At 41.6% G+C, this 27961-nt stretch overlaps 2 protein-coding genes across 12 annotated transcripts in view; one reads left to right on the top strand and one right to left on the bottom strand.

The window, feature by feature from the left end:
- PLEKHJ1 (pleckstrin homology domain containing J1) overlaps positions 1 to 11424 on the top strand; it is a 56169-nt gene extending 44745 nt beyond the window's left edge. For 2 of the 4 annotated variants that reach the window (XM_073324249.2, XM_073324250.1), the window contains exons 6-7: positions 8115 to 8177; positions 9070 to 11424. In XM_073324249.2, coding sequence (XP_073180350.1) covers positions 8115 to 8177; positions 9070 to 9300 — 294 coding nt within the window. In that variant the 3' untranslated portion in view covers positions 9301 to 11424. Of the gene's footprint in view, positions 1 to 8114; positions 8178 to 9069 lie in introns of those variants that run through there. The other 2 variants (XR_012156197.1, XR_012156199.2) reach the window with 2 other exon arrangements.
- The window catches only part of DOT1L (DOT1 like histone lysine methyltransferase), a 103786-nt gene that overhangs the window by 31116 nt on the left and 44709 nt on the right, over positions 1 to 27961 (bottom strand). For 5 of the 8 annotated variants that reach the window (XM_073324234.2, XM_073324230.2, XM_073324232.2 and 2 more), the window contains exons 7-16: positions 26337 to 26399; positions 18220 to 18275; positions 14591 to 14670; positions 10378 to 10446; positions 8380 to 8486; positions 7283 to 7324; positions 5397 to 5480; positions 4380 to 4614; positions 3775 to 3888; positions 1704 to 1795 (exon numbers count right to left, since the gene is read on the bottom strand). In XM_073324234.2, coding sequence (XP_073180335.1) covers positions 1704 to 1795; positions 3775 to 3888; positions 4380 to 4614; positions 5397 to 5480; positions 7283 to 7324; positions 8380 to 8486; positions 10378 to 10446; positions 14591 to 14670; positions 18220 to 18275; positions 26337 to 26399 — 942 coding nt within the window. Of the gene's footprint in view, positions 1 to 1703; positions 1796 to 3774; positions 3889 to 4379; positions 4615 to 5396; positions 5481 to 7282; positions 7325 to 8379; positions 8487 to 10377; positions 10447 to 14590; positions 14671 to 18219; positions 18276 to 21662; positions 21759 to 21860; positions 22592 to 26336; positions 26400 to 27961 lie in introns of those variants that run through there. The other 3 variants (XM_073324231.2, XM_073324233.2, XM_073324237.2) reach the window with 3 other exon arrangements.

Here is a 27961-nt window from a genome sequence, read left to right as displayed (position 1 = left end):
TCCCATATGGAGAACAGTGCAAAGTCTATAAAGTCTGTGAAACAGGCTGGTGACTTTATGCTATTACCCTGGATTGCGCATCACATCATAGGAATAATCCAGCAGCATTCTTCTCTGAGATTGGCAGAGGCTTAGAAATGGAAGACACAAGGTGTTGAGGGTTAGAATGTTACTGTGTAGGTAGAGTTGTGCGGAGGAACCATTATTCTGGCTCCGTAATCACAATCCCTATTTTCAAGGGCATTCATTAATTCCCTAACTGGGGCAAAACCAAGAAGGAAAAGATATTTGGATAGTGAACTTGTACTCTCTCTGCTGGACAGATAGCTCTGCTGTAGCAGAGCACTGAAAGGAGAGCTGCAAGACTTTTGTGGTCACAGCAAGCATTTATGAATTTTACCCCAAAATGCATTTTTTTCAGGCATGGAAACAATTTGCAAATTCAGCAAATAGTTTTAGCCAAAAAACTTGAAAAGTGTCAGAAAGGTCAATTGGACTCAACATTTTGTTTGAATCAACAAGCAAAAGTTTCCGATTTTCATTTTGTTGAGGGAAAAAACGGGGGGGAAAAAAATCAGTTTTGGTTCAGAACAAACAAGGGGTGGGTTTTTTTGGTTCAGCTACTGTACCAAATACTTATTTGCTCAGCTGAACTGGAAGCTCATGCATAATAAATTTTACAACTATACTGCTTTCCATTAGGCTCTCAAGCACCTTACAGACATCACTCTAGGTTTTTATAACATGCCCCAACACCTATTCAGGGACTTACGGATATTTTATCCAACCTGCTGTGTGACTGTTGGCTATTCCTTTACTTTTGTTTTAGTTCTTTCATTTATTATAAGGTGAACAAACCAACTTCTTGATGTTAAATTAGTTTGAGGGTTATAGCCTAGGGTTCATTGCAATTCCTGGTTTCCACACATACTACTGTAAAAGGCATTTTGACTCAGAGATTAGCTTTCAATGGACACTTTATTCCAGAAAACCAGAATAAGGGATATTTTATCTTCTCTAGCACAATTTTATTGTCCCATATGACCCATCTGTGATCTCAGAATAGCTCTTACTGAGCCACAATTACCTGACTGAGATTGTAACCAGTTTGGAAAAGACTATCTCATGTAACTTTTGGTCACCTTCTCTTCTGCAGCTCATCAGAGGAAAGAGCGGCCATTGAAATGGTGGTGCTTTAAAGTGTGGCACTACTTTCTCTTGAAAGTTCAATTCCTGCTATCTGTCTGCTATTTTTAGTGTTGGGAAACCCTCATTTTCGTCTGTACAGGTGATCCCATATTCAGGCAAATAGCTCAACCATATTTAACAGAGTTTAATGAAAAGGAATTTAACAACTAATTAAATCTGGACAATCCTGTGAAAAAAGGGAACATTATCCCCATTTTACAGGGGAAACAGGGACAGAGAGGCAAAGAAACTTCATCAAGGTCACAGTAAATTGGTGGCACAGCTGAGAATAGAACACAGGACTCTCAGTCCTGTGCCTTAAGCAAAAAGGCATTGTCTCTCTTAAGCAGGGCCCTTTAACTCTGTCAGGGGCCACAGTGGAATTATGTAAATACTGATCTGGAATTCTGGGTCTGTGGCATTTTCTCAAATATCTGTGGAAGGGGATGTGGAGGCTGTACATCTATAGCTAGAAATGGTCAGGAGACCAATTTAAAAAAAAAAAAGACACTCACCTTTTCCTGCTCCAGTAACTGTTGCAGGTTTGCTTTGTACTGAGGAGTTTTCATGTACGCCATGAACTGCATGTATTGGATCTTAAAAGAGTCTGTAACACAAATGCATGGAGGACGGAAGGGGAGAAAAACAATTTAAGATTATTTTGGACCATGGTTTCTCCCTACTGCCTTTTGCAGGGGTTAACATGTACACTGAGGCTGTAGAGCTCACTCTGGTGAATGCTGAAAACTCCTAGTTACAATACAAGCTGACCTCAATTATTTTAAATACAATAGTTTTGCACCATCTTTTTGCTCTAGGAATGGTTATTCCAGTAATGTGCTTTCCTTTGCAAGAAAACTAATGTTTTAAGAAAACTAACCTGGAACTTTCTCCAATAGCATATTACTTAGACCCTTAGCTGGTCTGTGCGTCATGCATTAACCACATAGATTAGCTCCCTCATTATAACATTTCTAAGAGCACATTTTCAGGAAGCAGACAGGAAACTGATGGACCCTAATGATGTGTGTGTTGAAAAAGGAGTTTCTTAATGGACTTTAATGCAAGCAGGAGCAATAAAACAGGCAACCCATTATAATCATGACAGAAATGCACTCACGGTGCTCCAACATCCTTCCAGTCTCACAGCCTGGGGTCATTCTACTCCTTCCTCCTTCACAGCTGAACAGCTGTGAAACTCTACTTGTTCTTTACAATACCCCAAAATTCTCCCCCTTCCTCTCCATCCTCACTGCAAAACTTCAGTCCATGCTCTTGATTAATTGTAATCTCCCTAATCACAATGCACCCCTCAAGTCTATCCATCAAGCCACAGTTAAAGCCATCTGTCTCACCGATTCCCTCCCACCATGACAGTGATCCTTGATCTCTTCACTGACTTCCAATTTCTTCCTAATCTTCAAGGCACTGTGTCTTATACAGAACTCAACTCTTGTTGCTTACTTCCTATACTTTGCCATTTTAACTCATCTTACTGCTCTCCAGGTCTCCTCCTAGAAAGAACTCCACATTTTTTCCTCACACCATCTTTTACATCTAGAACAGACTCCCTGACCATATAGCCTCACTGTCCTCCAAAACCCTCAGAACATCTGATTTTATTTTTCTACTTTGCTTTCTGGTTCTGGGAAAACAGAATTCTGCCCCCCATGTTCCTTATTCGTTAAGTTAAAGCACCGTCTTATTTTAAAATAATGCAGAATTGTTTCTGGACCAGCAGTGTCTGTCCTTTTCCCTCATGCCACATGAGAGCTGAAACCCAGTCAATTGCAGTAAACGTAGACCAAGGCTTCAACTTAAGCAACATGCAAAAGAACGGACACACTGGCAATTGGTGGAGGCTGGAAGAGAACTGGCAGGTCCTCCCTTCCCTTCTGCAGTGTTATGTATGCAAGACAAAGACTTACTGTAGGAACAACCTCTCCTTAGTTATCAGAGGTTTAGCATCTTCAGTGTAAAGGTTCTTGTAACAAGCAACATAGTTGCCAACATGGTCCAAATTTTAACAGTGACATTTTATTGACTTGTGTTTTAGTGCTAGTGAAATACCCCATTTAAAAAGGCAATGGAGACTAAATTTCATTTGATACAGCATGCATCTACCACCTTTGCCCAGGCCCCAATGGACCTCATCATTATTCTGAAGGGACTATCCCTAAGAGCAAAATGGCCTCACCATGGCACATTCAGTCCTCTGCTGGAATTGCCAACAAAGGGGATATTAGGCCATTGGTTATGTAGGAAAAAAAAATAAGACCCCACCCCACTCACCACCCCCACCCAATCCAGTTTCACAAAGGCCAAACAGGCCTACTGATTTTAGGGGACCTCAGGTGAAATGCTCCATATCCCATTACCAATCCAGTTCCAGCTGGCAATATTTTGCAATTCACTGTTTTGTATTAAAATATACCTTTCTTCCCCCAAAATTAAAGCTTTAGTATTTCAGTTTCCCTTGAATCTTTATATCACAGCAATGATATAAACCACCACCCAGATAGTAAACTGTGATCAACCCATTATTTACTCCTTTCATTCTCTATGCATCAGAAGGGGAACTCTTACCTAGCAGCTTCTGTAGTGCAGGTGGGGTAGGAGTCACCAACAGTTGGTTAGATGAATGCCGTTGCACTTTAGGAGGTAGTTGGTAATATGGACTATGAGGTGACTTGTATGCATCTAGAGGAGAAAGTAATGCAGACCACATTTTAAGTAATGAAACATAGCAAATGAGGAAGATGCCCTTTGCCATCGGGGAATATGTTTTTTTACAGCACAGGACCCAGTAACTTGGCTAAGTGCCTCTCATGCAACAGATCAGCTTTCAAAATACACTCAGGATTCGTGTTCAACACATCAGTGAAGGCAAACTCAGCCAACCCCTCTGTTCTGCTGCCCCCCATTCTGGAGAAGTTTGGATTAACATTAACAGCCAGCTGTCTGAGCCTCAATCATCCCAGCTGGAAAGCAGGTGATACAATGTCACAATGCAATAGAGAACAGGGAGAGGAGGTATGCGAAACTGACAAGAAAGATTTAGAAGTCTGTGGGTCTCTGAATACAAAGAGCTCTGAGCATTCACTCTTAAGAGTAAAAACTTTCCTGGACACTAACTGAGACTCATACGGACAACGCTCTTCCACTGACAACCGCTGAGTTTCTCAGCTTACCCTGAGGAGAGGATGAGGGTGTCTGAGACACAGTTTGAGCATGCAGAAGCTCTAGTGCAGTTTGGTTCTTCTTGGTCTTGCGCTCTGTATTTGCAGTGTTCATTTTCTTGGGACGCCCTCGCTTCCGCCCTGCCATTTTCCTTCCTTTCTTACTCAGCTTTTTCTTGCGTGCTTTGGAGGGAGATGTCTTTTTAACTGCATTTGTCCCAACTTTTTCTTCTTCAGCACCAGAATCCTAAAGAAATGTTGAAGAGAAAAAGCTTTCTAATATTGAGCAATTTGCATTTGCAGAATATCAGTTAATCTTTACCACACCCTTTTGAAATAAGCAAGTATCAACCCCATTTTATAGGAAGGACATAGAGGCACGCAAAGATTAAGTAATTTGCCTAAGGCTACAAAGCGTTAGTGGTTAGATTTGGGATTGGAATTGTCCCTGGTACCCAGTATGCTATGATCAATACACTACGCTGCCTCTCCTCTAGATCTATCCATTGCAGGATTTCCCAAACTGATCCATACAAAACTTGCTGCTCACAGGGAGCCTTATTACAAGCTACTAAACTGCACTGAAATAAAAGCTGAAGTCACATTCAAAACTTTCCCCCTATTACTTATCCATGTGAGCAATTGCTGCTTTTATAACAGGGAGGTAGCTTGTGCATTTATGGCTGGGAAAGTGTGGTCCACATACCAAACTATTAACATGTGGTATGGCCCTTGCAAATGTTTAGGAACCCCTACTCAAGAGTAAGGGCCTGTCAACACGGTGAAAGAGACCAGAAACTCTACTCTGGAATAAACTATTCCAGAAGAGCTCACAAACACCACTGATTATTCTGAAATAAAGTGTTTTTTATTGCTAACAGTGTATCCATGCAGGGAGCTCTTCTGGAATAGATTTTCAGGTCAAACTCCCTACGTAGACAAGCTTTTATGGTTGGTGCAGACCGCAAGCTCGAGCCATAATAAAGAGAGAACATGTTTTTTGTGTAAAATATTCAAGAGGGAGTTGACCTTGTTTTCTCGCACCTTCGTTGGAGTAGTTGTGTTGCTCTTGTTTTCTCTTTGCTGACGACGTCTAGCTGCCTCTTGTTCCTCCTAAAGGCAATTTAAACAATGGCATTAAAAAACATCCACAAATAAGCCCAAAAGATAGTTGCTATATTCTCCCTTTTGAAGTACAGACTCCAATCTTGCCAAGCTAGTTCCTCTGGGATAGGCACGGATAATGTAAGGACTAGTCAGAGTGATTAAGGAATGATAGAACATCTTTTCTTAGTAGGCAGGAAGACACTGACTTACCCTGTCCCAGACAATAGCAGGTGGGAAAAGGAAAGCAACCTAAATTAGCTTTAAAAGCTACACTATATTCCATGGCAGTCTCCTAAACAGCATCTATGCAGATAAGCAACCACAAGGGAGGGAGAGAGCCACACGTTTTCCACCCTAATGAGTAGGTCTTTGAACTTTTTTAAAAAGCCTGTTAAAATATCAATGACCTTATCTATAACCACCATTTCACGTATTGTTGCATCACTGCGCATCTTTAAGGGCCTTGCCATATAAAGTCATGAATCAACTCTTTGAAAGAGAGCTGAATTAAATCCTAACAAAGTCTGTAGATAAGACAATCCAGATGAAAAGCAGCTGAAAAAGCATGAGTCCTGCCTAGTCACTAAGGACATGAAACTCCACAAACACTTCCTTGTACTCTCCAGATGAGGTTTAATGTGTTGACAATTCTACCAACTATAATATCTTTACGAAGTAAAAGTAAATCAGGGGATTATGGCAAACTCCAACTCTCTCATAGTAATTCAATATCTTCATTGCTAGCAGCCAGGAAACTGCCAAAAAATAGTTTATGTGATTAGTTCACAAATATTTGAAGACAAAATTTGGTGGGTTTTCTCCATGCTTAGTGTCAAAATCTCACTCTCTCAAATTTAAAATCAACAGTCCAAAACCCACAAATCTAACAGCTACCATTAAACCCAATCTCAAATGCCATTAAAGGTCAGGTTTGGAGGACAATGACTGAGCCCTAAAGCTTGACATGAAGAGGCTCCACAAATGCAAGATGTTTCCTAGATTGGTACACAAAAGTCTAGCCCCATACGCCCTTTGTAATTTACATCTAAGCCATCATCTTTCACCACTATTTAATATGTCCCATTCAGTGAGACCGTCTCAGAAACCTCTGGAGTTTTGAATTCCATGCACTGCAGTAAAGCACAGTGATCAATGACATAGGTTACATTTCCAAGTGAATGGCAGGTCCAAAAGTAATAGCTGAGAGGGCCTTTCTTCAAAAACTCACTAACGGACAAGGCTCAGCATTGAGACAGGAGAATTAAGCCATCATTAAATTCTTAAAATCTGGCCTGTTAATGTCATTAACATTTAATAATCCTTTAAATACAATGCAAGTGGAAAACTGCAAGAACTCTATGCTTCCCTGATACATTTTTAAGAATTATTGTTTTATTTGGATGCGCTGTCACAGCACTACTGCAGTCACGAGTTACTTCATTCCAACATGATTGTCTGCAGATATTGTTTCTTGATGAGCTTGAAACATATTTCCCCATCTGCTTCTGTTGTCTTTATAAAGCTAATGCTTAAAATGATCATACTGGATGTTTCATTACTCTGAAAAAGAGAAGGAGGACTTGTGGCACCTTAGAGACTAACAAATTTATTTGAGCATAAGCTTTCATGAGCTACAGCGTCCGATGAAGTGAGCTGAAGGTCATGACAGCTTATGCTCAAATAAATTTGTTAGTCTCTAAGGTGCCACAAGTCCTCCTTTTCTTTTTGCGAACACAGACTAACACTGCTGCTCCTCTGAAACCTGTCATTACTCTGAATACATTATAAGAAATTTAAACACAACTTACCCTGAGTTTTGGATTTTTGAGACTAGAAAAATAGTTTTCAAGCTGAAAAGGGAAAGATAAGATAGTCATTATACATATCAGAATACACTGATGCGTAAAACGCTGATTTCTAACAGGAGTACAAAATTGCAGATGTTCTGACAATTTTCCCCTTTGATAAGCTACATCAAGAAGCTATTTCCATTTCATTCTTTCTGGAAAAAGGCAAGCATGTGGCGTAATGGGACACAGTCCAAGCCACAACATGGTTTATCATCTTCAATGCAGCACATCCTTATTATAAAGCTTTGTGTTCTATATCTCTAGCCACCAGAAGGTTATTTTCAATAGGGGGCAACTCTATTCTAGTACTGAACGAAAGTAAAACATTTATCTCCATTCTAACATACACATCTACAACACAGGCAAACTAGAGCAGATTTACAAAACAAGGTTGTACAAGCAGGTTACAAAAATTCAGATCATGAAGGTGAAGTGTTTCTCCACAAAATAAGAGTTACATTTCTATGGGCTTTGTTTATGAAGCAAAAAAATAAAAATAAAGGTGAATGCACAGACGCATTTAAGATGCCTAGGCTAATGCTAGAGCAACTCAAAGTTTAATTCAGATTAAGAATTATTATAAAGTATCCTGATGCCCTAGCAGGAGATGCTTCACACATTTATTATACAGCACACTTTTAATTTTTTAAAAATTTCCTCTATAGTCTTTACTCAGAATGAAATAGCTATTATGTAGGAAAAACACCAGCAGAGTCAATGAATTATAATGCTAGAGGAATTTACATTTCTTCATATGTAAGTGTATTTTGACTCGTTTATTTACATACAGACAACCGCAGAGCTCCACAGAATTGCATCCTTTGAGAAGCCTGCTGCACGGAAGGAATCAAAGGTGAAGTGGAATTTGGATACGTGTATTGATGCTAAGAGACTATGGTGTGTGAATAAATTGTCCCCTGCCCCCAAGAACCATAATGCATGTCCCTAAATGCAAAAGGAAGATAGGGAAGAACCCTGAGAATTCCAGAGTATGAGACTAACACGGTGCTTCCAAGGGAAAAATGAAAGATTCACTGGCCTATGTTTATACTCACTATGGTGCGATCAATAGTATGCAGGTAGTAAGAAACTGGTTTCCCGGTCCATGAAACCGACCCTTTCAGTGGTGATAACTCCACAACTCTCATTATAGTGCCAATATCTGAAGGGAAAAAGGCCAGTTAGGAAATCAAGGTGAGCCCCATTTCCCACTCACATTTATCAAAAGTAAAAGTGGCCCAGCAGTTTCAGAACTGTGTTTTAACACAGCAACGGTAGCCTTAGCATACAGAACGCCTTCTACCCAGCCAAGCCAGTCCATGCAGGAACTCTGACCAGCTGCACGGTGGACTTAACCCTCTACCCCCAATATTTCAAAGTGATCTACATGGAATACACACACAGAGCCCTAATGCCAAGTGAGTAAACCCTTTCCGAAAGAGGATATATTCGGTCATATTATATAGTGCTAATTAACTGCTCAAATAGACCTGGAAACACTGTGGTCTAATTTATATATTTTAAGTAATTCGGTACTTTTTCCACATATCACTATGTGTTTAGGTAAAAATCTGTGATATGCAAAATGCATATTTAGGGTACATATGACAAAGCCTTGGCTGGGATGATTTAGTTGGTGTTGGTCCTGCTTTGAGAAGGGAATTGGACTAGATGACCTCCTGAGGTCTCTTCCAACCCTAATATTCTATGATTCTGTGATTGTATTGTTTTTATTCTGCTTGCAGATACTCAACCATTCCGGAGTAAAAGGAGCTACAGTGGGCTTTCAATCTAACAGTGAGCCCAACTATGCTTCCAAAATAACTTGTTCAAGGAACCCACTGACAATATCGCTACAACACTATGGACAGGGCCTTAATTTTGTTGGAAAGGGGTCACATATCCAGGATAAAGCTTTGACAGTAACCAAGGCCTTAAGCCTAGATACAGAATACTACTGGATCCTATCTACATAACAAATTGTAACAACCAAATGCCTGAGTGAATAGCATGACTGTGTAGGAGAGATTACAGATACTTATTTCTGCTGAAAGACGCTGATCCACCAGAGTCTGAATGTATATGAACATTATATGCAGACAAATATGAGGTTTAGGATACAGCCAGTATGATTTAACCAAACTTTTAAAAACAATTTTTGATCTGTCCCAAAGTCTCCCCTCTCACCATATCCCATTTTATTATTTTCCCCCTCCAGAAGAGGAATTAAGAATGTCCCAAAGAAGTTGGATTACAAAGAGCTTTAAAATAAGGTAACATTATTGTTACCAATGCAGTTTTATTAACTAAGCATTTAACCAGACAGATTTTAAAAGCAAAGCAATAACCAGAGGCAGAGTGTGCCAGCTGTGTCTCATCAGGGCAAAAACTGGTGAATAAAAATGTTTATGGGAAATCTGGTGAGATGAATGCATGAAGGACCACAGAACAAGAGAATGCACTTTCCTGTTACGTCAGGGAAATGCAGATTTTGGTGCCATGAGCTCTAAGTAGACAGTATTTCCCTAAAAGCTAAAAAAAATTTAAAAGCCATTAAGATTGGAATGAGGCCCAGGACTAGAACACTGCAGGCATATTTATTTGATATTGTATTTCCCATGTAAATTAGTAATTGGATGAGATTAGGTCCTGTAATTGAGTTTCCACACTTTCTCTCTGTACCCAATATTTGAAGGTCATTTCCTCTTAGGCCTTCTTATCTGAATTCCTATAGCAGTTTGTTTTTAGGGAAAGTAAACTCCTTTGCTGAGAGTTTGTGAGAGGGAGCCATTTTGGTCAGCATGAGACAGGTTGGATAGGATTAAGTGCTGATGACAAACTTTAGCTTTTAATATGCAAAGTCTCATCAATACTTAGAGAGCTGTGACATGTCTCTCTCTCTGATATTTGGAAGGCACCTGCCAACTTGGTGTTTAACTTTAACATACAACAGTAGCTGTCTACTGAGCTTTTCCCCTTTTGGGAAAAAAAAAAAAAGTCATATATTGAACACCATATAGTCACATTTAAGCAAAGAGAAAGGCCAATCTTACCACTCAAGTTTCGACTGTTTATTCTAAAGTTTAGAGGTGCAAAAGGCTTTGAGGACACGATTCTGCCACCTGGGAAAAAAGATGTAAGTGATCCAGTTACCACTACTCTTTGACAGAAACTCTTTGGAGAAAGTAGGGGCTCTATATTGCTTTATATTTAGTGCCAGAATAGCAACCATGAACAGTTGCACTAACACCACTGGGTCACTTTAAAAAAGCTTGGGGGTTTTGTTTTTGGTAAAGATCCAGGCTATTCAAATAATAGTACCACTAGGTAGCTCTTAGATAGGGCTTTTCATGTACACATCTCAAAACATTCTAAAAGGTATAATTATCCCCATTTTATCGTTGGGGAAATATAGGCACAGACGCTGTGACCCAGGAACTTCTTACTGGCAAGGGGCAAGTAGGGGGTGCAGAGGGGTTAAAGGAATCTCCCGAGTGTGATATTTACATTCTAGCTTACCAAAAGAGTGTCGTCTGAGGTCTCACATAAAAGCTGATGTCACACTGATCGGCAACATCATTGCAAAACCCAAGAATGCATATTATGCAAGAAGTCACATATATACACTGAAAATTATGTTCTTAAATTCTGTGTCTAGGGGCTAGTCATCACCTGAAAAACAGGTTATCCAATTGTGTGTTTAAATGTAAATTAAGTATTGTGTAGTTCTCAGTGGGTCTCCACCCAACAGTCTGAACTGAATGCTAATGAAGGAGAGAGAAGTAACTGGGGAGGAAAAAACACGGAGGACGGTGGTGTTTATGCATCAAAGGTTTGCTCGGGAATATTCAGGGGATAAAGATGACACCCTGGCACTCTTCACTGAGGAAGTAAATGGGCAACAAGTTTGCTTTGCGAAAAAGGGGTCTTCATCAGGTTTGGATAAAAACGAAGAGCACAGCAGGCAGATGGGGGGAGAAGAAGGGCGCAAAGGGTGTGATAGACTTCTTTAGACAGGAGGTTAACAGTTTAGTCTGCAGAAAACGTGTTATGATTTTGTTTTAAATGTAACCATTTGTTTCCAATATTCTTACTCACTATCACTTGAATCTCTGAACTTTGGGGGGAAAAAACCATTCTTGTTTTCACTATAAATGTATCTAAATGCTGTGGTGTGAAGCAAAGTAGTGATCCTGAGCTGAATCTTACAACCCGTTTGGGACCAGTAAGCTTGGTAATTCAGTGAGCGCTCAGTGGAGAAGGGGCTGGACACTACAGGGAACGCTCACAGGGTTCAGGGGTTCCCATCATTAGCTTGTATAGAGGAAGTGACAGTGTGCAAGGCAGCACTTGTGTTGCCAGAGGCTGGTGGTTTCAAAGAGTTGATCCACCACAGGCACACGCAAGACTGCTTCCCATTAAGGGCAGGTGGTGGTGAGGTGCCTCACAACCCAGGATACCAACAGGGAGCGTCACAGAGATGAAGTGCCTTGCTGAAGGTCCTAGGTACGTAGGACCACAAAGGATCTCCTGGGTTACCGAGTCCAGTCCCCAGCCACCACAGTTAGAGCTGGGAAGAGAACCCACGTCTCCTGATTCCCAGTCCAGTACCCTATCTACTGGTGCATGATGCCTCCATGTCTCATGCCTCTATTAAATTAAATAAAAATTAAAACCCAGCTCTGAAGTAAAGCTAGAGAATCAAACATACTGCAATTCTTCTGACTTTGGTTGGTTTGTGTCACAGCTATAATGTTGTGGAATTTACTTATTTTATTTATGCCTAGGCTTGGCCTCAGAGGGAATAATCCTGCTTCCACAACTACTTAGAACTGTGATAGCCCACTCTATACATTTGCCTTACAATAGCAGTTAAACAACTATTTTTGTAATATGTGTCACAACCAAGTTAAATTGTCACGTGTTTGAAGGACTGAAGGGCAGGAATAAACTACCAAACTAAAAGTACTCCAGCCAAGTTAAAGACCATCATGACCTTGCTGGACATTTCCAACTGCTAGCTTTTACGGCCCAACTTCTCAGGAGGAAAAAACCCTGGGTATTTAACGGTAACACTTTCCATGTTAAGAAAAGGAGTACTTGTGGCACCTTAGAGACTAACCAATTTATTAGAGCATAAGCTTTCGTGAGCTACAGCTCACTTCCTCAGATGCATCTGAGGAAGTGAGCTGTAGCTCACGAAAGCTTATGCTCTAATAAATTGGTTAGTCTCTAAGGTGCCACAAGTACTCCTTTTCTTTTTGCGAATACAGACTAACACGGCTGTTACTCTGAAACTTTCCATGTTCAAATGTTACCTAATTAATACTCCATACCCACGTGACATAGATAAGTATAACGATCCCCATTTTAAACAAGAGAAACAGATGGACTGACTGACTGCTCAGTGGCACAGTACAACTGAACTCTAGAGATTCTAGCTTCCAGAGCCATGCCTAATCCATGAGACCACATGGCCTCTCAATAAACTACAATTCACCTAATGAATTTAGTACTAGTTGAACATGCTGAATTGATCTTGTGGTGTGTCTATATTAAAAATAAAACAAAAACAAAAACCCATACACCCCGGCTCAGTGAGTCTCTCAGCCTGCTTCAACTGACTGGGGCTTATACTACGGAGCTAAAAATAACAGAGTAGCCATTTGACCTCAGGCTGGAGCCTGGGCTCTGAGACCCAGCGAGCGGCATGGGTCTCGAAGCCCGGGACTCCAGCCAAAGCGGGAATGTCTACACTGCACTACACTACCTATTTTTAGCCCTGTAGCACAAGCCCCAGTCAGTTGACCCAGACTCAGATTTGCTGCCACAGGTCTCTTTTTGAAATGTAAACACACCCTTGGAGACCGAAACCTTATCACTGCCACAAGATATACAGCAAGAGCAGATTTCAGAGTAGCAACCATGTTAGTCTGTATTCGCAAAAAGAAAAGGAGGACTTGAGGCACCCTAGAGACTAACCAATTTATTTGAGCATAAGCTTTCGTGAGCTACAGCTCACTTCATCGGATGCATAAAGTGGAAAGTACAGTGAGGAGGTCTCCTCACTGTACTTTCCACTTTATGCATCCGATGAAGTGAGCTGTAGCTCACGAAAGCTTATGCTCAAATAAATTAGTTAGTCTCTAGGGTGCCTCAAGTCCTCCTTTTCTTTTAGCAAGAGCAGAGGCAATGCAAATTGCCCCAGTCATCAGTGTCCTTAAGGCTGGACATGAAGGGCCACCAGTAGGAAGAGAAGGCAGTCCAGTCTCCAGGTCCATTTAGACTTTGGTCTATATACTCAGACAAGAGGTAGAATCTCCAATTAGTAGCCATTGTGGTGGCTGTCCACGTGTCCATAGCTGTTCACAAGGAACAGAATGGAACCCACCAACCTGGCTTCAGATGACTGTAAATATGTCATCACCACGAACAGAGTATCTGAACCATAGAGATTGATACAGAAGGATCAGTTTCCTCATTAATAACCCCCTGAACCATCCAAACCCAAGCATACCACCACTGGTATAGTGCGTAATAGCCAGAAGAAAATATGACCAAACAAAACGAAATGAGACCAATCACTTTGGACAGTGAAATTGAGTAAAGTGTGAAAAGCAAGCTAGGATTAAAAGATTAATGGTTTAGAACTTTCAGTGTTAATCAAGGGAAGTGGTTTCTCCGTTTTTTCTAATCTGTGGGTAAATTCGTAGGACAAAGATCTATCACCACAATCCCTCACGATTTGGTTCTCAATGCGTTTTTCTATAGAGCACAACAAAGGGCTCTGCAGACTGTAGTTTCAGAAGCAATGATCTAAGGTGTTAGTGCAGGTTAGGAATTTTTAAATATAATCTTAGTGTTATTTTAAGTCCAGAACAAAGCTCTTTGAGCTTTAGATGTTGCTAAACTTGCATATAAATAGAGTATTTAAAGCTGAAAAACACATTCAGGATTAAATATTCAAAAAACATTATGAAAGGTGCTGCCATGGAAATGCCCTTCTGTCACAGAAACAATTTGCATACATATATAGTAGGAACATTTAAAACAACGCAATAGACCTTCTGGGATGTCTTATGATTCCAAAAGACTTAAACTGGAGGCTGGTTGCTAGAGATAGCACATCAGGAACAGACAGCATGCTGCAGCAGCTAGTAAACCCTGAATCTACTACTGCACAGCAAAAAAAACCCAGTGGAATATTCAGCAGCTCCCATAGTGAACAGGAAACCAACGGAAAAGAGTTTAAGTTCGATGTGTTACCTTCCTTCATGTTTGCAAATCGCTCCTTCAGTTGGTGATCCACCTCAGGACCAAAGGCAAAATTATTCACAAAAATAACACTGCAAGATAATGGTCTAGTTATTAAATAGGAACAGACAAATGGCATCTTAATTTTATATACACTGCTACTTCTATGCAATCAGCTATATTCTATGAATGATGTGCATGGTTCTGAAACAAGAGAATGCTATATATCCTGAGGGCGTATAGCTATTTTACTCAAGAAACCAAAAATTTCTACTTGCAAGCTACACAAAGTAATAAGCTATAAATAGTCAGTATTCACAGTACTTCTTTGCTGAAATGTTGCATATGAAAAAGTATCATATTAGGACACTTCCATTCATCAGATCAGCAGCTTCTGCACCATGAATTCATAAGTTAAGAACTACACTGCCAAGTTTCACTATCATAATATTAAAAGTATGTTCATCATGCCTCCATAATGTCTGGTGGGCCTTTTACAGTGTATATGAACATAGCTACCGCTAACATGTTCATGACACTTGTTAAATCTCACTTAAGGAATGGTGACAGCCCATCTTGACCGACAGCTGTTGAATCCAATTATACTTTTGGTAATTTGAAGAAGTATTTACAAGTAATAATTTATTTACAAAGTACCCCCCACCCCCACAAATGATGGTGAAATTCGACAGGTCTTTTCACAAGGTTAACAGTCAGGCATTCAGTTGAGAATCGTGTTCTCTTAGCTCTTTCCCAACAAGCCTTGCTATCTCTAAGGCTGTCTTTGGCTCTATCCTACACTGGAAACATTTATGGTTTTCGTGGTTTTAGTGATTAAATCTAGCAAGGGATTCACCACCCCCCAAAAATATTTAAGCCTTGAAAAGAGAAATCGAACAAGTTGCAAGACAACATGGCCATGTGAAGATGAAAAGTGTCATGAAGTGAAAAAAAAAAATGTAAGAAACAGGACACATTACAAATGGAGAATACACGTTACACTGGGTGTAATTTTGAAAGCATTTAACTTTGGGTCAGATATGGTGTTTCCAAATGTCTTCTATTCCCACTGGCTTCCGTGGGAAATAAGGATGCTTGACACCTCTCAGAAGATATTCAGCACTTTGCAGGATCAAGCTCTTCAGGACTTTTTTCAGCCAATGCCATCTATTTTATAAGAATTTATTTCTTTGCAAGTGATACTAACTTAGATTCTTCTTTCCCCTTCTGGTGCCTCCATACAACACACATACTTAAAGGGCACTAGGTTTAAGAGACGTAGCCAAAACTATTTAAAAACCACAATTTAAAAAAAAAAAATTATATGCCAATAAAAAAATATCTTTTTTTCTGCCCACCCCTGCTCTTACAAAGATGGGAAACTTGTCTGGCAAGCAAGGCCAGTATGGGCTCCTTTCATCCTGCTTCCCACCACTATGCCAAAAAAAACCTACTGAACACAGCCACATGCATTAAAGTCACTAGAGAATTTTAAGGGGAGAAAGGGAAAAGAAATAAAGTCCACTGAAATCTTTTTAAAATGTTCATTCTGATGGAGTATTTACTATGAACATTGGAGACCAAAATAACTTGGCTTTCTCCTTATTTGGTTTATTGCCTTTTCAGTGCAGACTGCTAAACCACAAGTGCAGACAGTATGAATAATAAATGCCACACATCTTGCTTAAGCATCAGCGGTTGTGAGAGCACAAATATGAACAATTGTATGCGTTCAAAAGTGAACATGCATTTTTAAGAGTTTGAACCTTTGGAACTCCTATTATCTACTTTGTTAGAAGCACAATTTAGATTAGGTAACTGATGCTGTTGGATCGGCGATGGCGTCATAAAACCCTTTAGCCAAATGAACTAGTTAGGAGTGCTCTTAAAAATCCAAGTGGCTATCATCATCATGAAGGCCACCACCTAGGATGCTCACGCTGCTTACAACAGAAAATGAAGGAGGAAATTTCACTATTAGGTAATTGGCTTGGGCCAAAATATCAAATGATCAATCAATCAAAGCATTCTTTAAAATAGCAGATGTTGACTAATTTGCAGTCACAAAAACTCAAATGACTAAGGCTTGAGGATGAAAAACTAATTTTTGCTTTAAGAACTTTTGTGGGAAGGAGGAGATGGTTGTGGGCTGGTAGGAAGACAATCAACTGCATACTATTCAAAGTAACAAAGAATAGCCATCATTTACTGCCACAGATCTACCAGTGTCTCCATGTGCAATAGGAGACAACCTATAGCAGAGGTTTGCTCGAGGCTAGGCCTGATCTGGACTCAAGCCCAAGAGGGTCGAATCAATTTCCAACCTAAGCCTGAGTCAGTGCAGCTGCTGCCTCCTCCCCCAGGGATGGCTCTCCTCCTGCTGTCCTTGGAGTCAGTGGGTGCATGAGCCAGTGGCTGCATGCCCCGCTCTTGCCAACAGCTGCCCCCATTGCTTTGCTTGTGCTGCAAAAGTGAGAGGTGCTGTGACTCCTCTGCGCACTCACTCCATTGCAGCATGTGTGCTGCTAAGCATGCGTGCTTCTGCCAGCAGAAGCAGGATATGTAGCCACCACTGCACCACTCCACAGGCCGGAGAAGGAGAGCCAACTCCACTCGAGCCAACACTGGTAGTCAGGTTCCGTCGGGTTGCAGGGCTCTAATCTACAGCCTATATTAAAAATTGTTCCAAAGAAATGGAAGAGAGCTGGAAGGGGTATAGAGGGATGTGTGTGTAAAGACGCAAACAACTAATAAAGCAAAACCACACCACACTGCAGGTCTGGGACAAGTCTGCCCACAAATTAAAAGGCAGCCCAAGAAGTCTAACTGGGGTACATAACGCAAAAATCAGCCTGGCAGATGCCTTTCCTGGAGTGTGCTCTTAAATATGGTCTTGGAAACTGTCCATAACTTGCCACAGCCCTGAAGAGTTTCAATAAGCCTTTTTGTCAACTGTTTTCCATCTCTCCAAGAAAGGGGGTGGTCTAGGAGCACATCTGCCGTTAACCATTTTTTCTTGTCTATCCATCATGGTACATGATTAATATCTACTAACAAGGCTCTATGAATATGAAACCATTCACAAAAATTTAGGAGTGTTTTGAACCATGACATTTCCCTCTTCAGCAGCAGTATGCCACAGGTTGGGGGTTGTTGTTTTTTTGGTTTGTTTGTTTTTTTAAATAAAAGAGTCCATCTCTAAATACAGATCTTCAGTTTGGGTGAATATTCAACTATCCAAGAGGATCAATGCAACAGAATAGCCGATTTCAATTAGCTCAGCCTTACTATCAAGGTAAGCAGCTATCCCAGCCACATGAAGTACCAGCCACTCAAGCTGGTGCTTACACAGAAGTCACCGATAGACTAAAGGAAATGCAAACACAAAAGGGGTCTACTCTAGCTGTGCAAGAGGAATTTATGCTGTGAACTCCCACTAATTCTTCTGGGAATGCATGAAAACCCATTCCTCCAGTCAGATATCAGGCTCCCCATATTGCTAGCATGGAAGCTCACATATAGGCTTTCAATATTAGCTACGGAAATTCTGTATTACAAGTTGGCCATTCTCCCAATTTCCATTATGATACACTGACAAATATTACACATTCATAAAGCCACAATCAACTGTTCTACCGTACCTTGTGTTTGCAATTCTTTCTTTCCATTCTTCGGAGAGGAAGTCACCTCTTTCCAGCTATAAAAATAGACAAAAATGTGAATGTCTCTTTCAGCTTTGTAAACGGCAAGGCTAACATACTAGACTCAGTGATGCTGGTTATGAATAGGGCCACTTGAAATCTTCAGGAAATGCCTCAGGGAGAAAACTACCCCACATCCCGTCAAAAAACTCCATTCACTCCCCAAGACAAGGAGTCTTGCCCACTCCCTATATCCAGATGTCCTTTTACCCTCAAGGAGGAGCTAATCATTTACTGCCCACCATCCAAATATTGCAACACCACACAAGATTTTATTGACTCATCACTGCAGTACCCAAGTTCATCACAGACACTAAATGAATGCATCTTCTCAAACCCCCTGTGTGTGAGAGGTGGGGGGAGGAGAGGGGAACTATTCCCATTTTACAGATGGGGAACTGAAGCATGAAGATTTAGGCCAAAATCTGCAAACGTGTCCACTAGGTTAGGTTTCCTCAACGGCTGGGTGCTCACCTTGACACCCCCAGGACCCGATTTTTCAGGGATGTTGAGCGTCTTCAGCAACCATTGACTTTCACTGCAGTAAGCATAGAGCGTCTTCACCAAAGGCACTACAGTGGCGTAGTTATGCCAATGTAGCACTTCGAGTGTAGACGTGTCCTAAATTACCTTGATATTTGAAGTGTTCTCTAAAAATTACTAATTTGCAGTATTCTCTGTAATTACAACATGCAATATTGTAAATACTGAATTAGCTGCACCTGGTTAATGAAGAAAAGTATTTCCATGGTGCTGGTTATGACATATGTCTAGTATGCTCATATACCTGGGTTAAACATGAAAATGTTTTTCCCGTCCACCCAACCAAGAAGTAGCCATATTATAATTCACGTGGACCACACAACCATGTTCAAACATGGTTATTTTTCTACAGTAGAAGCTAATGCACATTTAGCCAGTGCTTGGCTAAAATCTGCACAAGAAATGGGAAACTGGCATTAAAAGGGGTAGACATTTTGGCCTCATCTACACTACAAAAAAGCCATGTTTAAACACTGCTGTGCCCAACTGTGTTATAAAACAGGGGTTCTCAACCGTTTTCTTTCTGAGCTCCCCCCCCGCCATGCTATAAAAACTCCACAGGCCCACCTGTGTCACAACAACTGGTTTTCTGCATATAAAAGCCAAGGCCGGCATTAGGGGATAGTAAGCAGGGCAATTGCCTGGGGCCCCCGTAAAGCTACATTGCTCAGGCTTCGGCGTCAGCCTCGGGTGGCAGGGCTCAGGGCCCGGGCTTCAACCCCATGCAGCAGGGCTTCAGCTTTCTGCCCTGAAACCCAGTGAGTCTAATGTTGGCCCTGCTTGGTGGCCCCCCTGAAACCTGCTCGCAGCCCCCCAGGAGGCCTCGGACCTCTGGTTGAGAACCACTGTTATAAAACAGTTTCTTATCTCCAGTTACCAGATAACTGGTACATTTCTCAATATGGAAGCAAAGAAGAGGACCCTGCACCAGTGACCCACCACCACTTAATTAAAAGCAGTGTGGAAATTATGTGATGCGTAAGAACATAAGAACAGCCATACTGAGTCAAACCAAAAGTCCATCTAACCCAGTGTCCTGTCTTCCGACAGTGACCAATGCCAGGTGTGCCAGAAAGAATGAACAGAACAGGTAAAGTGATCCATCTCCTGTTGCCTATTCCCAGCTTCTGGCAAACAGAGGCTAGGGACACCATCCCTTCCCATCCTGCCTAATAGCCATTGATGGACCTATCCTCCAGGAACTTACCTAGCTCTTTTTTGAACCCTGTTACAGTCTTGGCCTTCACAACAACCTCTGGCAAGCAGTTCCACAGGTTGACTGTGTGTTGTGTGAAAAAATACTTCCTTTTGTTTGTTTTAAATCTGCTGCCTATTAATTTGGTGACCCCTAGTTCATGTGTTTTGAGAAGGAATAAATAACATTTCCTTATTTACTTTCTCCACACTAGTCATGATTTTATAGACCTCGATCATATCCTCCCTTAGTTGTCTCAACCATTTACGGGCTTATATCCCTACTGTAGCAGTATCCCTTCAGCCAATGAGGCGGGAGAACTGCCTGCTGCGAAGTTTGATAGTATAAGAGGGGCTTTTTAATTATTATTTTGGGAAGTGAAGAGAGCTAACCACCCATCATCCCTCAGGTCATAGTTCCATAGTAGTGTTACTGACCTTCACCAGCCCCAAGGGAGAACGCAAGCAGCCCCAAAGTGGAGATCTCAATTTGAGATCTCTCAACAGTGCCGAAGTGGCACAAACAAAAATCCCCAAAATTTCATTTGGGACAAGAACTGGTAAGGAAGTGTGAGCTCTTCCCTGGTAATTAAACAGCTACACAGCCAGCTTCTAATGGGATATTGCATTGCTTAAGTACAGAATGCTGTACGGTCGAGGTCACACAGGAAAACCACAGCCTGTCAGTGTGAGATGACAACAGCAGCAGTAGGGATGCACTCAGTCTCTTCCAATCAGTGTACCCACCCCCACAGTGCTCTCTCTCACATATAGCAATTTAATCTCCTTAGTGAATAATGAATGGAAAGGACCATCTGTAATGCAGATATTTTCATCTGATTAGACAACGCAGGGGACCTGCTTTATCTAAACGGATAATTAGCTCACTGAAATCCACTTCAGAGAGCAGCCAGCCCCCATTGTTTCTAAATTTAGAAGCAGAGGCAGGTTTTCCCTCCCCTTTTCAGACAGCTAGGTTTGCTCTTCAGAGACTGCAGGAATATGCTCACAGTAGCTGATGTCTGCAACTCAGAGCAAACTGGCAGGTCACACCCATAGGAAGCAACAAGAGACACTACTGCAGGTCTATATTCATTATAATGGATAACAACAGCTGCTTCTGAAGGCCAAGTCCCCTTTCCCAGAGCTTTGGGCTCCAAAATATAACAGCAGCTAATATTCTCTCCCCAGACTTGCATTGGAAGGCTCTGCGGTAAAGCTCTGACTGCACAATGCCATAAATACACAAAGTCTCATTCTAGCAGACTCAGGGCAAAGTGCTTGGCTCACAAAAACAGTTAACTCTGCCTGGAAAAGTACACATGGTTATTTTTAAGCCCCTGTTCATTGCAAAAATAACTAGAGGCAATAATCCAAACCTCTGAAACGTGGCATCATGTCAAAGCCACAGGGGACGTTTGGAGGGCTTTTCAAATACCAAAACATCGAGTTTCCCGCTGAAATAGGGCATTCAAAAATATTTAGGACAAATACACATCCTGCCCACACCCTGACTGCAGAGAACTCACTGTTAAACAACTGAAGCTTTTAAGCACAGACAATGACAGTTATGTGCCTACAAAATACATCAGTGCAAGGGATATCAAGGAAGCTTGAGATACTGATTAGTGCTTTACAAAACTCACTGTTTTTGTTCTGAAGCGAGACTTTTGTGAAAAAGGCAACACATGGCATCCAGGACACACCCAAGCCTACCAGAAAAGCTAGGTGAGGCCTGCAGGCTACAAGAGAGGGGGAGAAAAGACACTGCTGTAGGGACTACATATATCCACCATTAATGCACCCAAGCTCATTTGTGGGGTTGGGACGGGGTAAGTAAATACCTAGGCGAGTGAGATTTCCTTCTATGATACAGTCTGCTTGAGTGAGAGGGATAAATCAAGTGCACAACTCCAAGCAGCCATCAGACCTATCTACAGTCTCAGTAAAATTTGGAAAGTTAGACTCATACATATATTATAATACATACTGCGGCCACGAGTGCAGGGGACTGGACTAGATGACCTCTCAAGGTCCCTTCCAGTCCTATGATTCTCTTATCTGGATTCCCTGTTCTCCATTCCCAGCCCTCGTACCTCCCATATCAAAGTGTTGGGAAGGCTGGATAAAGAACGCTATGATCCAATCCACTCTTGATTTTAAAAAGCCAAAGCCAGACAAACAAGGTTTTGCAAAATAACAGTGAACCCTAGTTTTACCCTCATCTTTAACCAAATTTACACCCGTGTTCACACTGGATTTAAAAGTTCATTAAGGCAACTCTGAAGCAGACCACTTGCTGTATGAATGCCCCAAGACACCACTACAGTCCAGCAGGGATTTGGGGACTACAAATGGCTACAGTAGGACTCCATGGAAACTTGTATAACTCCACTGGGGGTGGGGGCAGGAAAGATTACACGCTGTATAACACTGACCTACACCCCCGCCATACCTTAAGAGTCTACATGTTTTCCTTCACTTTACGCCAAGGCTCAGGCATTGGAAAGAGTTTTCCCCTATGGCTAGAGCAAGCTCTTTCTGGCAGCAGGGGAAGAGCAAGGGAATTGCTCTGTCATCAATCCAGACCAAACCAGAAAAAGCTCAACCTTTCACCATACTGAAAATTAGATGTGTGAATTTGGCAAAGTACCATATGTCTGTGTTAACTGCAATACTGAGTTTTTAAGCTTTAATTTGATAACTGAACATGTGCTGAAATTCCCCAAGAAAGACCCTGTAATTATCCAGTTCTAATCACCTAAGAAAAACGCCAATTTCCTTGGGACAACAGTTACCCTGAAAAAAAGTTTGAAACTAACCTTGCAAACTTTCAAGGAACTAGTTCCATGGAAACAGATACTAGAAAATATTCTTTTACCGTAAAAAACAAAGAAAGAATTAATAGATAATGAATGGGGTTTAGGTTTGCGGTGGAACACTCTTGTCCAAAAGACTCAAGTGACCCACAGCGGGATACGGTGTCCTAAGCAACAATGTGAAGGCACTAATAGCCACAGATGGTGGGTTTTTTCCAAGTGGTTTATGTTTTCACAGAAAGGAGAGAAAAGAGCAACCTCTCTCCTACAATTTCTCCAGTCTTCTGCTCTCTCCTGCCCAAAATAGGAACTCTGACCTTTAAGTTTCAGTGATAACCCATTATTAGCAGCTGAAGCTCAGCAAGTGCCTTGAACTCCAAAATGGCTCAAGATGTTTTACACCAGCTGGAGAAGTTTACAATGCAATTATGGACTGAAAAGTGACAATGTTAAAATGGCATCTGCTTACTCAACAGATCTGCCTGTGTGTGTATTCTGACTGTGCAAATTCTGTATGCGGACTCTTCTCACTAAAATGTATCTTATTCCTTTTTATTCTTGTTAGCACTGGAGACCAAATGCAATGGGAATGCAGAAGAGCAACCTAGATATTTTATTTACTTGTTTGTTTAGGTCTGTGAATCAACAGAATTCTTAACTGAGTTCTGATTTCAGAATCCATTGCTGGTGATGATGCTTCATCCAGGAGAGAGAACAATTCAGTTCTCAAATTCCAGGCCACCTTTGAGGGACTGGACTAGGGAAGACCCATTACCTGACTTGTAAATTGAGCACACTAGATATGGAGTCAACGTGAACCCCAAGATGTTATTCTGTCAGTCATTTTTCAGAGTACAAACACAGAGCCAGTTGTACTAAAGTCAAACTATGGATACCTAGCTATGAGCAAAAAAAATTCATGCTGGAGGAACAGTCGGATTTACTGCTGTCTCATGTCTGTCACAGTTTTGACTTTTGGAGCAAGGCAGCAACAATAAGCATAAACTTAATACCACTGTCCAAATAATTTATTCAAAGCAGCGGCTAGGATCGGAGACTTGTTCCCACGAATTTCTGCCAATCTTCCCGTCCTCCTCCCCCCCAACTCTGTAGTCTTCTGAAAATATTTAACTTTATAATTTTTTAATCCAGTTGCATGGAATTTACACAGTTAAAATCTAGTTGGTCACAAACCACTCCAGTCCTTAGTCATATTGACGATTGTCACCGACTAGGCTCTCAAGAGCCCCCTGAAAACATCTAGTGCGCTCCTTCTCTGAGATAATGGGTGGTGGTAACCAAGCCATTTTACAAGCAGCAAAAGAGGATTCTCAAGTGCGGCTGCATTGTCTATCACCACTACATTCCATACACTCAGATGAAGCTTTTCAGCCTTGTGCCTTCCAAAGCATTCTAGTCACGGTGGTAACAGCCTGTATTACTACAGAGGTAATAGATGGAATTACTGTCTTACTGCCAAAGACAAGATGGCTTCTCAGCACGTTGCCATGTGGGAGAACTAAATATAGAAGGATTTGGGACTCATTTCCGTTACCCAATGTCCATACCACAAGCATTAAGGAAAGAGTCCATTACAATCCACCAGGAAGTACATATTCTTAGCTAAGATATGTTGACTTGGGGGAAAACTGTTCGTTATCTGATTCTGGTCAGGGCTAGAGATACACGTACATATACTGCCAGCAGATTAGTGATGAAAAAGAGGTGTTAGAAGCCAAAAAAAAGAGCGAGTAAAATCTGCCATGTATATGATAAGGAGGTGATGAGAAAATTTGCAAGCCTAGTTGACCTAATGTTAGAATCCTAAATTCATACAGAACAGTGGTTTTCAAACTATTTGTATTGGCAACTCCTTTGACACAGCAAGCCTCTGAGTGTGACCCCACTTAAAAATTAAAAATGAAGGGGACGTAATCTCATTTAACGGGGGCTCGGGGATGCCAGCCTCACGGAGCTGGCCGCTTGAGACCCCCATGTAACCTCTTGTGATCTTCTGAGGGGTCACAACCCCCCAGTCTGAGAACCCCAATATAGAAGGTGACCCGATTTTTAGTGGTGCCATGAACCTCAGCTTGTCACTGACTTCAATGGGAGCTCAGCTGCTCAATAGCGTTGAAAAAGCAAGACACTTATTTGGGAGCCTAACTTTAAGCATGTAAGTTTGCAAATTTTGGCCTCAGTCCTTACCATTGGAGGAAAGTTATAAAAGCCAAAGACCTGAACAAAAATAAGCAGTCTTGTTTCCATTATAGTGTCAGATTCTGCTACATGTAACATACAATGTGGCAATACTCACAGCCTAAAGCAATCAATACATATTCAGTATTTCAGTCTAGGTTCTGTCCCTATTCTTTAAATTACATGGATCATAAGTGAAATATCTTCAGTAAAGATTTCTTTCTTATAATGCCAGCTGGGTAGCACCCTGGAAGGCTGCCATATGGCCATTTCCTGGGAAGGAAGGCCTGCATACAGTTTCACAGCAGGAAAGAGTTTGCAGCCTTGACATTAATCCAACTGCAAACTACTCCTATCATGAAATCAGCATATATCTAATGGAACAGTGCCACACACTATATGTCAGTTTCAGTAAGGGGATATTTTGAGACAGGCAACATTGTCACCTTAATCCAGCAGATGGCCTACTTCTCAAGGAGAAGTAAGAGTGCCCTTACATTCAAGGCTGGTCACTGGACATGAGAGTATTATGAGACTTGAGTTCTCTGTAAATGAAAAATTAACCTTCATGCCAAACCCTGACTACCAACAAGAGGCCATTTGATAATATTGGGAAATTCAAAGGCAAGTAGATCAGACTGGTCCAGTAGCTTAGCCATAGAGCTCTGTGCAAATCACATGAGAGACCAGGATCTGTTTGTGTCAACTGCTCTCAGGCTAGGAGTGCCGCAGTGGTAGCTAGCTGAAACCTCAGAGAAGGGAAGATTCCCTTGAATCACCCAATGGCAATTCCTCCAAATGATTAGGGAACAACACTGACCCAACTCAACCCTCCTTGACTAGAAGCATGGCAGCTATGAGATCTGAAACTTTTTTTTTTTTTAAAGAGAAGATTGGGATAAAGATACACAAACAAGCAGGGGTATTCTCAGGGTTCTGAGAAAGCCACTATAGAACAAGATTACATGAATTTCTCACAGGTAAGTGTCTAATCAGGGAGCAATTTTCTTAATGATGTTTGAATGTGGGAGCAGAAAACAGCCTGAGTAACGAGAGTTTATAAGAAAGGGGCTTCCAAGAATTTCTGCAAGCCTCAATAACATTCCCAACAACACACACCAAATGTCAAGTGAGTCAAGAGGAGGGCTCTGGGAGGTTGTCTTTCAGAAAGCATCACTCAGCAGCAGCAAGATAAAGGCCAGGAAGCTGCTTCTTAGCTGGGGAAGGGGAGGAGGGGGACCTGTAAATTCTGAACATCAGTAATAAGTGGAGCACAAAGATTTTCAGCTGAGTTTCACTCACTGTGTATTCTGCATGTTTTTTCCCATACCATTTCATCCACTTTCTGAACTCTCTGTCCATCGTCTAGAAGAGGGAGGAAAAACAAAACCACCCATTAGGACATCTCGCAATACCAGTTATATGATAGTGAGAGAAGAGGCAACTCTGACAATGCTCACGGGCCTATAAGAGTTCTTTGCCATTAACACTTGAATGGGACTGCTGGAAAATCCTAGACACACATACTGAAGGTCTACCCTTCTAGTTCCCCTGGGGAAACTCCTTCACTTCACTGGGGCCAAGGTATCAAGGCTGACTTATTCTGTTCTCCCCTCTCCAGGGAAGCCTTAAAGACACTTTGAGTTGACACTGCTCAGTAGTCTGCCAAGGATGGTGCTACATAATTCCAGAGCAAGCAGAAGGCAGTGAACATAGTCCTACCGGAGCCCAGCTAGCGAAGGGGCGTAAAGACAGGTCTGCTTGGGCGAACGAGAAAGCAGTAGTAGGCAAGCTTCTTTCAGTTACGATTGCCATTGCCTTGCAACACACTGCCAGCAGCCAGGGGGGAAGGGAGGGTGCTTCGATCTATGACTAAAGAGACTAAGGTTACACAGGATGGCAGGCAGCTGTGGTTCAAACCCAGCTAGTTGGCAGTGGGTTTCCATTGCCAGGCGCGGGAGAAAGGAGCTTCAGACCTTCACATCCAGACAGCAGTGCTGCTTCTAATTTGCCCCCAGACTGTTTTTCTGAAAGCTTACCCCTTCCCATAAACTGGGGGTTTGGAAGACCTGGTGTTTCTGCACTGTGGCAGTGAGGGTCAGTTATGCCTACTCACCCCATTTAAAACTAAAACGGACGTACACTGGGAAGAGCGAGAAAGAGTCACAATTTAAGACCTACTGAAACTGCAAACTTGGGTCCACATATTCAGGGCTCAGATTGGGAGGAAAGAAATGGTATTCAAGTTTCATCCACCATCCCAAGCTCCACTTACAGTCTCAGATCAGCTGGAGGTTTCTGATGTTATGTCAGCTGTGAAACATTTTGTGCTGACATTTGTATTCCCATTAGGCTTCAGAGTTAACACACCCAATTAACAACAAGACAGTTCACACCACTCAGAAATATTGTTTCAATCTCCAGAGTCAAAAGACAGTGAAACATCAGTTCACATTTCAGAAGATTTTTTTCAAAACCACAGACTAGAAACTTAGGGTTTTTTCCCCCCTATTTAAGTGAAAGCTTAAAAACTGCATAAAGCGATGTAGTAGCCAGAGAAATGTTACTATGGACAAATTCAACTACAAGCTCAATACAATCACCGACACAAAACATCTGTTGAGAAAAAAAGTGGGCCAATCTAAATGCACCAAGAAGCAGATAGGCTATTTAAGGGCAGATTCACACATTTTTAAATTGCAGCAGTTGTCAAGCCGATAATCTAACGGACAGCCATTTATAAGTGCAAGGATAACATGTGTGATAGACCCAAGCCAGTTGGGTACAGCAGAGTAGTAGAAGGCAGATATACTGGTCACTGGATAAGCATTTTTCTATTCCCTGACTGATCAGAACAAAGCCTGCTCCATGCTGTGGTGGACACATGACTCCAATTAGCCTGCAAAGAGTCAGTTGAAGCCATTAGA

The sequence above is a fragment of the Lepidochelys kempii genome, chromosome 25 (assembly GCF_965140285.1).
Source record: "Lepidochelys kempii isolate rLepKem1 chromosome 25, rLepKem1.hap1, whole genome shotgun sequence".
Classification (NCBI taxonomy): domain Eukaryota; kingdom Metazoa; phylum Chordata; order Testudines; family Cheloniidae; genus Lepidochelys; species Lepidochelys kempii.
This window is presented reverse-complemented; position numbering and strand designations above follow the sequence as displayed.